Source organism: Spodoptera frugiperda, chromosome 27 (genome assembly GCF_023101765.2).
Source record: "Spodoptera frugiperda isolate SF20-4 chromosome 27, AGI-APGP_CSIRO_Sfru_2.0, whole genome shotgun sequence".
NCBI lineage: Eukaryota > Metazoa > Arthropoda > Insecta > Lepidoptera > Noctuidae > Spodoptera > Spodoptera frugiperda.
Genome location: NC_064238.1, coordinates 7,742,784 through 7,752,866, shown reverse-complemented (window position 1 = coordinate 7,752,866; position 10,083 = coordinate 7,742,784). Strand labels below are relative to the sequence as shown.

General features: G+C 33.2%; 1 protein-coding gene across 2 annotated transcripts; it reads left to right on the top strand.

Moving 5' to 3' along the window:
- The first annotated feature begins 191 nt into the window (after nucleotides 1-191).
- LOC118263320 (probable transaldolase) lies at nucleotides 192-9,478 on the top strand. Of its 2 annotated transcripts, none has more exons than XM_035575236.2 (8): nucleotides 192-358; nucleotides 613-734; nucleotides 4,402-4,525; nucleotides 4,679-4,786; nucleotides 5,037-5,168; nucleotides 5,881-6,006; nucleotides 6,183-6,408; nucleotides 8,810-9,478. In XM_035575236.2, exons 2-8 carry the CDS (start codon nucleotides 638-640, stop codon nucleotides 8,993-8,995), a joined length of 999 nt encoding a protein of 332 aa, XP_035431129.1. In that variant the 5' UTR covers nucleotides 192-358; nucleotides 613-637; the 3' UTR covers nucleotides 8,996-9,478. The 2 variants fall into 2 exon arrangements, with proteins under 2 accessions (XP_035431129.1, XP_035431130.1); XM_035575237.2 differs by lacking the exon at nucleotides 192-358 and adding an exon at nucleotides 389-513.
- The last annotated feature ends 605 nt before the right edge of the window (nucleotides 9,479-10,083 follow it).

Sequence of the window (10,083 nt, the reverse complement as noted above, 5' to 3'; positions counted from 1 at the left end):
AACTAGTTTTCTGAAGATTTAGCTTCGACTATTGTAACTGTAAATAAATATAAATAAAATTGTGGATGTTGATTGAGGTTGTTGCTTTGTAGCATATTAAAATCGATTTTAAGATTTCTTCTATGGGATTCTCATCTATGGGACGCTTTATTTTTGACGTCGGTTTGACATTGACAAAAGTTGTCACTGTTTGACATTTGACATCGAGGCTAGATGGGGGCAAAGATTTAAAAGTCTATAGAAGTGGTAAATGCGAATGTGTTTGATTAGTAATTTGATTTGGCATTCCTTTATTTCCTTTTGAACAAAACAATAGCTCTCTTATCTAATAATTCGATTATACTTGTTTCTTCTAAAGGTACATTTATTACGCTGATTGTGAACAAACATAGAATTGATTTTTTATTACAAAAATAATAAGTCATAGGTTATCATTCGTAAAGCGTGACTTGACTACTCGACTCAAAGCAAGTAACTTTTTATAACTTGACGCCGAGGAGGTCACCTTCAGCCGTTCGTACTTCGCTGTTGCATGACGTTTTCATTCGTATTGAGCGAATTGTGTTCACGCTCTAAATAATTATCACCAAGTGATTGTAACAATACTTTCAGGTTGAACCGAAGTCTTGTAACCAGTATGAGCGGTGAACCCCAAGCGAAACGTACGAAAATGAGTGTCCTGGAACAATTAAAGCAATACTGCACGGTGGTGGCCGATACCGGCGATTTTGAAGGTTAGAAATAGTATTATAAAGTAAATTTGATATCTATATAAACTCCTTGATATTCCTTTTGTTTTTTAGGCGGTAAACTGTATTATAGTTATGTCTTTGATGAAAGTCATTGAACTTGAATCACATTCTGAAACTGATGAAGTATCTAAAAAACTGGTTATACCAGATGTTACTTTGTTAGTTCCTTAATTTTAAAACTATTTAGATCAAATATTTAAGATAGGCTTTAATTAAATGTATAATTTATAAGTATTTAAAACACTTATAAAGAGTACTAGCTGACCCAGCGAACTTCGTACCGCTTTCGCGTAGCAATGATGCTCTACTTTATTTTGTATAGCTGAGTTATGTATGAGTCCCTATTCAATTTGAATTGGAATCTATAAATATCCTCCATATAAAAATAAATCCATAATTTCCTGATCTCACTATACCTGAAAAGGACTTTACTAATTTAAAAAAAAACAAAATATATTTTCATAATAGTGTTTATTTCATAGGATTCAATCATTTCACTGTCCTGCAGGCGCCTTATCGGCTCTGATGACAATTTTGTGGTTATCTGATGGCATGCGGTCTAATGCATTTGTGAATGTCTAATGCATCGGTCTAATGCAACTAATTCATTGTGTTGAAGGAAAAATGTTTGAACTTGTTTATCACAATGGATCTCTTTACTGAGTTGTTGTGTGCGCAACGCTGATCGACTTCTCTTGCTGAATTGTCCATAAAATATATTTGCAAAAATGTATAGTCTTCAACAGGCACTGGCAATAAGGAACCTGTTTGATGATATATTTGAATCCCTGAATCTGCAAGAATATAAATATGTATACAAATTGTATAGCCCACCATGTGGCTCGCAAAATACTGCCACAATACTTTACATCATTTCAAATTAAAACTACTTTTAACCTCGACATTAAACAGCCTTCCACGGCAGCTTTAGGTAGCAGGCTTTACCAAGAACATCTTGCTCATGCCACTATAAAATACAACATGTTATAAATGTTGCTGATTAAGTCTTCGGAATATAGACTATTATTATGTATTTAATTTATTGTTTACAAAATAAACACATCACTGACTCGACATATTTTACACCAGCTACATGGTTTTAAAACTAAAAAAAAACGTTTGCCATACTTACTTGCTAAAAGTAGGCAAAAAATTGTCTCGTATAACTTTTGTTGCCCCAAATGATGTCATTTGAAAGCAATTATTGTACTGCTGGATATGAGTCAAAAAATGAACCAATGAATGTAATGGCTCTGGTGGCGGTACCAATGGCGTCAATTTGCTTTGGCCGCTGGCGCAACACAATCCAGAGGCTTCATTTTTTAATTTCAACCCCAATGTGGACACAAAATGTTCATTAGTCCAATAGCAACAATTTGCTCTGAACTGTAATCAATTGCCACATTATAACTGAATGCAGCTTTGTGGGGATTAAACACAACATTTCTATCTTGATATCGATTCAGTTCAAGTTCATTTCGCGCTTCGCGATGCTCATCAGTTTGATTTGCTCTTATATTTCTTTGACTTGCCGTATTTCGAGTTCTACGGCCGAAGCTTGTACGTCTGGTTGGTAGCATTGTTAAAAACGAAATTCCAACTGAAAATAAAAAGCTCTCATACATTTTCTGCATAACCGTGTATACCAAATTGTAGTATTGTGTAGTCACCAAAAGTTACTAAAAATCAATAATGAAGATGTGAACTTACCTTGATTAACAAACACTTATTAGCAAATAAAAATCTTCTTAGCCTTTAAAACTCGAAGAAATATTAAGATAATCTCTCAGAAATATTGAAAAATATACATTTAATTTTGCATATTTTAAAAAACGCGCAATACGAATGTCAATGTCATTCACACCAATAGACTATATTGAAAGAGCATCGTTTGTTCGAAAACGTGAATAGAAACTTTAATTTACACAAAATTCTGAACACACGCGTAACTGTTGATAATATAATTTGTCATTATTTCTGAACGCATGTATAATTAATATTTGAGGAATTTCTATTAATGCTTAATGCACTTTGCAACATTTTCAATAGATTAAAAAAAATACAGACAATTGTTTATTCACCCTTTTCATAGTTTATGCATAAATGTCAATCATTATTTACAGAATTTGAATTTAGAAACAACAAATATTTGACATTTACAAATGAAAATTTATCGAATCTAGCTTTTGCCCGCGACTTCGTCCGCGTAGTGGTGTTAGTGGTCAAAATGCTGCCGTATGTCATCTAAAATGTGAATTACTTGAGAATATGTTACTGTTAGCATTTTTAAAGATATGTATTCCATTGAAACCACGACCGCCGATTCATCATTTTATAATCATGATGAAAAGTAGCCAAGGTTATCTATATTATTATCCTTTAATTTCCTATATTATATTGCCTATCAATAAAAAAATACATTGTTTCGTTGTTATATTCCAAAAAAAACATTCGTGCAAGCGTAACCTCAACACAAACAGGGTTACTTTCGCATTCATAACATTAGTATGGTAGTAGGGATATTGGCGATTTAAATAAGTATATGTGTATTTAAATAAGAATCGAACGCGAGTGAAGCCACAGGCAACGTATTAACAAAAATGATGAATTTTCAAACAAACATTAATCTCCTCTATCAAACATACTACGCCTTCTACCCTTTTTATTAAAAAGTAGCCTATGTTCTTTCGCTCCTCATTAAGTGTCTAAATACAAAATTTCACTGTTACAGCTTTAAAAATGACGAATTTCCATATGACCATTCATCCCCTATTTTTACCCACTCTCCCCTATTTTTTTTGCAATAAAAAGTAGACCATGTTCTTTCGTTCCTCATTAAGTATCTAAATACAAAGTTTTACTGTTACAGCTTTTAAAATGACGAATTTCCATATGACCATTTATCCCCTATTTTTACCCATTCTCCGCTATTTTTTTGCAATAAAAATTATCAAGGTCTATTCTATCTCAGTACTAAATTCCATCAAAATCGGTTCACTGGTTTAGGCTTGTAAGCGTAATTACAGACAGACAGAGTTACTTTCGCATTTATAATATTAGTAGGGATTCTGTGCTCCAAGTCTCCAACGCACACTTATTCAATAGCATTTGTTTTTTAGTATCCAATAGCATTTATCCAACAATGAACCTTATCCAATAACAATAAAGCTCAAATTGACTCTACGTATTAGTTAGAAAACGTTTGTATGGGATAAAGAAAAGGGCTGTTTTTAGGGCTTTTCCGTCAATTATTTGATATTTTCTCACCTTTTAAACCTTCCCTAGACCTCCACGAATAATTCAAGACCAAGATAAGATAAATCCGTTCAGCCGTTCTCGAGTTTTAGCGAGACAAAGGAACAGCAATTGATTTTTATATATATAGATTGCAATTGAAATTCTTAGACACTACTGAAGGTCATGCTAATTACAGTTAGGTACTATGAAGTAATATTGTAAGAAAATTACACTAAACTTAATCAAATTATTTAAAGAAAGTATATTCTAAACTTATTGTAAATTTTAATAATGAAAATAAATATTTATTTTATAATTAATACCTCAGTAAGCTGTAAAATATAATTATTTTTAATGTCTCATAAGACATAATAAATATAGTTAATAAAATATTTACTTTAAATATTTGCAGCTATGAAAGAGTACAAGCCCACAGATGCTACCACCAACCCTAGCTTGATCCTGTCTGCGGCTGCTATGGAGCAGTACCAGCACATACTTGATAAAGCCATCAAATATGCCAAGGAGGTTGGCAGGTTAGTTTCTAATACTACAATTTTATTCAAGGTCTTACTGTAAAAAATAAATAATTGTCTATCACACCTCATTAAAAAGTTTTTATTTTAAATTGTATTTGTTTTGTCTATTTCACTGTAATATTGATTGCATTGTAATTTTTTTGTTTTCAGTACGATGGAGGAACAAGTTGCTGAAACCCTGGACATGCTGAGTGTGTTGTTTGGCTGTGAAATTCTCAAAATCATTCCTGGCAGAGTGTCCGTAGAAGTAGATGCAAGGTGAATATAGCATTCATTTATTAAAAACTATAGAACTACCATAAATGTAATCAAAGTTCTGCATTATCACAAACTGTGAAATTATAATTATAGTTATGTGTTTTGATATCTAATCTTGATAGGCTTGTTAGTAAAATAACACTGATACCAACAGTGTAGTGTAGACTATACATAAATGACAAAATTACATAAATACTGATACATTAGCATAGTAACTAGCTTATTTACATACTGATGCCTTGAATTTCAGATTGTCGTTTGATAAGGATGCAAGTATCTCAAAGGCTATCAAACTGATCAACATGTTTGCTGAGTATGGCATCAAGAAGGAGAGGATTCTCATCAAGTTGGCTTCTACTTGGGAAGGCATTCAGGCAGCCAGGTGATTAGTTATATCATAATAAAAATCTTATCAATCTGTCTCTTATCGATCTATCTTATCTATTCCATGAAGTCACAACAATTGTAAAACATTTCTTACAAACACTACATTTTCCGAGGGTGTTGTAGGAACAAAGTAAGCCTAAGGGACTACTTATTTGAAAAAGATTGAATAGTAACCCTCTCTGATAAAACTGAACCTTTAAAATGTGATCAGGGTTGATGATTACATTTTCAAGTGTGGCAAATAGCAAACAACCTTTTTGTAGCAAAGGTCTATAGTCCAACAGTGACAAATCAAATTCTTATGTCATGGTCATAAGAACTAATTTTGCTTGAATAAGTTTTTAATGAAGGTTGTAAGATCTGCTTTCTATCTTAATAAATATTGTTGACCTTAAGCAGTCCCCATGACATACATTGTAAGTTGCATTTATAATGCATAACATTACATTGAAACTATACATGCATAGAGTTATACATAAATATAATATATATTGACCCAGGTCATGTATTGAAATAATATTCATTTGTGTAAATTGGCTACAAATATTACTCTTTACACATCAATATTTTAAACTTAAACTCGATGAGCTCCTATTAGATTACTCTGAAAAGAAACACCAAAACAGACTCTGAAGACACACTGCTTCTTTTATTGTGTTTTTATTATAGAATTTACTAATCAATCTCTCTATTTTGTTATTTTACAGGGAATTGGAAAAGAAACATGGAATTCACTGCAACCTGACATTGCTGTTCTCCTTGTACCAAGCTATTGCTTGTGCTGAGGCCAATGTAACACTCATCTCACCATTTGTTGGAAGAATCTTGGATTGGTAAGTAAAAATTATATTTTAATATTACCACAGAAGAACAAATAAAAAGAATCAAGATCACATTACTTTTTATTTTCAACATAAAAAAAAATAAAGTTCCCTGTCATATCTGTTTGTGACAAATTAAAATGAACTTAATGCTGCTGGTTAATTAACTTACTTTCCTGTAATTCCAGGTATGTTGAGCATACAAAGAAGACATATGAAGGCAAGGACGACCCTGGCGTGCTATCGGTCACTCGCGTGTACAACTACTACAAGAAGTTCGGCTACAAGACCCAAGTGATGGGCGCATCTTTCCGTAACACTGGCGAGATTCGCGAGCTGGCCGGTTGCGACCTCCTTACTATAAGCCCTAAGTTGCTTCAGGAGTTGGCTGCCAGTGAACAACCTTTGAAGAGAGTGAGTTTTTACATTTTTTATTCTGCTGAGAACAGCCTTATATACAAAAAATGTGTAGTTTGGTTATAGATTTAATCTCACAAATGAGACAAATATCGTATCTGGCCAAAAATAGGCACAAAGTCTTGCTTCGCTTTCGCTTACCAGGGGTAAGCTAAAGAGAATTGTGTTTTTTTAATACTATGCTGCAAGTACCAGTACTAAAATAAATCATATCATATTAAATGTACTCAAGATAATTTGTATTGCTGATAAAACAGTTACAGTGCCCTCCAAAAGTTAGTTGAAATTACTTCACCTTATCAATGATGTTATATATTTTCCAAAATACGCAGTTTCGATGAATGAATTGTTTACTATTTATGTTTGGATACACTATTCTAGGGAATTCCCCGAAATTCATTTTGATTTCTTTCAAAATCTATGTTTATGTGTGCACTACTTGAATTGAGCGCGTCAAAAGTCAGTTGAAATAGCAAACTTTAAACGATATCCGATACTCTCGCGGTTTTAAATTCATTTATTATTATTGTTAGGGCAGTGTGCGTAGTTTAAATTTAATAATAAGATATTGTAAGGTGATTTGACTGTTTTTGAATTAATAATGGCTCCGAGGCGAAAATTAACTGTCGAAGAAAGAATAAAGATTGTGTATGAATACGAAAAAATTAAAAACTTTAGTGCTGTGGGAAAATTATTTAAAGTTAGTCCAGAAGGTGTCCGAAAAATAATAAAGAAAATTTTAGAATGTCCTAGTCTTGCAGATAGGCCACGGTCAGGGCGTCCTAGGGCTACTACTTCTGTTGATGATCGACTAATAGTGCGGCAGTGTAAAATTAATCCCAAGATTGTGGTACGAGAGATCAAAGATCAGTTACAGGAAGCAGGGACCTCGGTTTCTGAAACTACCATCAGGCGACGCCTGCATGATGCTAATTTACGAGGTCACATTGCCAGAAAGAAACCTCTTTTAACATCGATCCATAAAAAGCGAAGGTTGGAGTTCGCCCGCAAGTATTCGGATAAACCAATAGAATTTTGGAAGAGAGTAGTCTTTAGCGATGAATCGAAGTTCGAACTATTTGGAAATCGCCGTCGGCAAACTGTATGGCGCACAAGCAATGATAACTCTTACGACGACAAATACTTGCAGCCCACTGTGAAACACGGCGGCGGGAGTGTGATGGTTTGGGGGTGTTTTTCTTGGCATGGTGTGGGCCGACTGCAAGTAATTGAAGGCAAGATGACAGCACTGGTCTATTGTAATATTCTACGTGACAATTTAAAACAATCTGCTGAAACAATGGGGTTAGGTCGGATTTTCAAGTTCCAACAAGACAACGATCCGAAGCATACAGCAAGGATAACTAAACATATTTTGAAGATAACGAAGTGGATTTACTGGAATGGCCTTCGATGTCACCCGACCTTAACCCTATTGAACATTTATGGGATGAATTAGACCGCAGGATCCCTGTTTCCATAAGACGCAACAGGAATTTGTTTAAAAATAAAATTCTTGAAACATGGTCGATTATACCGGTCGAAACATTACAGAATCTTGTAGAATCAATGCCTAGACGACTTAAAGCAGTTCTACAGAATAATGGCGGTCATATAAAATATTAAAAGTTAAAATATTTACAAAGACACAAGCCTTAAAATATTTTTTCAACAATTTCAACTAACTTTTGGTAACGTGATTTCATTGTTAATCTACATAAATTATAATTATAAAATTTGTTATGATTCTCTTACTGACAGAAATATTCTAAATTGATTATATTTTAATAAATAATTCTTGAAGCCACGATTTTATTTGGTTTTATTATAATTTCCTCACATTTACTACATTAATGATCATTTCAACTAACTTTTGGAGGGCACTGTATCTGTGGTCAATCACAGTATTAGTTCCGTTTTTGTTTACAATTCATGCTATATTGCAATTTGTAATCTATTCAAGGTTATTTTACCTCATATGTTACTTACCACTGTGATATTTATGGTTATTTTCATTATTAAATGATGTGAATTTTTACTTATTATTTGTATATCCTTATTACACTTTTTACTACTGAAGGTGTAGGGTAAAAAGAGGTACACCTATATCGGGTATTAATTCGTCCTATGCACTGTGTAATCCCAATATCTGTGGACCAAACCCATGGTCACATGTGCGGCTCTCGCGCTTGATACCACTCTACCAAATAAGCAATAAGCTGCACGACTGTCACGGGCGCTGCTCCCTGATTTATCCAGAACGAACTTATCTAAAAAATTTGTTTAACCCATGCTCATCATATGGGTTAAACATACTTCGTGTGTTCGTTCGGAAATTATGATCAACAAATCATATTGCTTATTTTTTACGATGTCTACAAATTACTCCTCATTTCAGGTGCTGGATCCTAAATTAGCTACACAGTGTGACATGGAAAAGATTTCTCTAAACGAGGCGCAGTTCCGTTGGCATCTGAACGAAGATCAGATGGCCACTGACAAGTTATCAGACGGTATAAGAAAGTTCGCTGCCGACACCAGGAAACTGGAATCCCTCATCAAAGCCCTCCTCGCTAAGAAGTAGATGACGTCATCATTTACTAATATTTTTTGGGGTTTAGAGGCACAATAGGGATGTTTCCATTTTCCAGCCAGTAAAATTAATTTATTTTTACAAAATGTCAAAATTATTGTTTTCTATTTTTGAATGCGATTGCAAATTGTGACGTCATACATCAACTAACTTAATTTAAAATGAAGTATAAAATCAAATCAATCAATGATAGTGTGAATGTATTGATAAATCGAAATAATTTATTTTTTCTAAGGAAACATCCCAATTATTAGGTTTAAGCAAAAAATAATGTTAAGGAAAGATCTACTTAAACTGTTTTTGATATATTTTTACGTTTTTCTTTGATCATATTTGATATACGTCTTGTTTTTTTTTACAAAGGTATTAGAATTTTTATATTCTGTTCTGAAATGGGGACCACAAATTGTTGATACATTCCTGTACATATTGGAGGGTTACATATTATAAATCATTAAATGATTTACCTATTAACTTTGTGTATTATTTTTAGTACCACAACATATTGTTATTCCAGTATTTTCTAAAATTTTACTGAAAAAGTCAACATTATATTTAGCTATCCTATGCTAGAACACAACTTATGAAGAATACATACCTATATTTATACTTCTTCATAATTATGTGTTCTATTGTAACTGAAAAGAAGACTACGCGCTACAAACTACGATACTATTGGCTAATGAACACAGAAAGCAGTTAAATAATAAACAGATTCAGTAGTACTACCATATTACAAAGAAACAGTACATTTTAGAATATTTTATTTTATCAGTAGCAAAGTCGTAAAATGTCACTGCAGCCGAAGTTGGTATTCATGCTATAGGGAGTGCTTACCTACAGCATTTTCAAAGGGCTCCCATTCCCAAAAATGTTGGTATTCGAAACTTTCACATAGTAATGTACTAGAAGAAGTTGCAGCTGTGAGATGAGAGCCTAGTATTTCGCCGGTCGAGCCGGTCTACTCATGTCGCATATAGTATTACAGTAGTATACATTTATAAAAAGAATAATCTACCTATATTGAACAAACTGCTAAAATGGTATCTACTATCTACGCTTATTCACATCGTTATAGA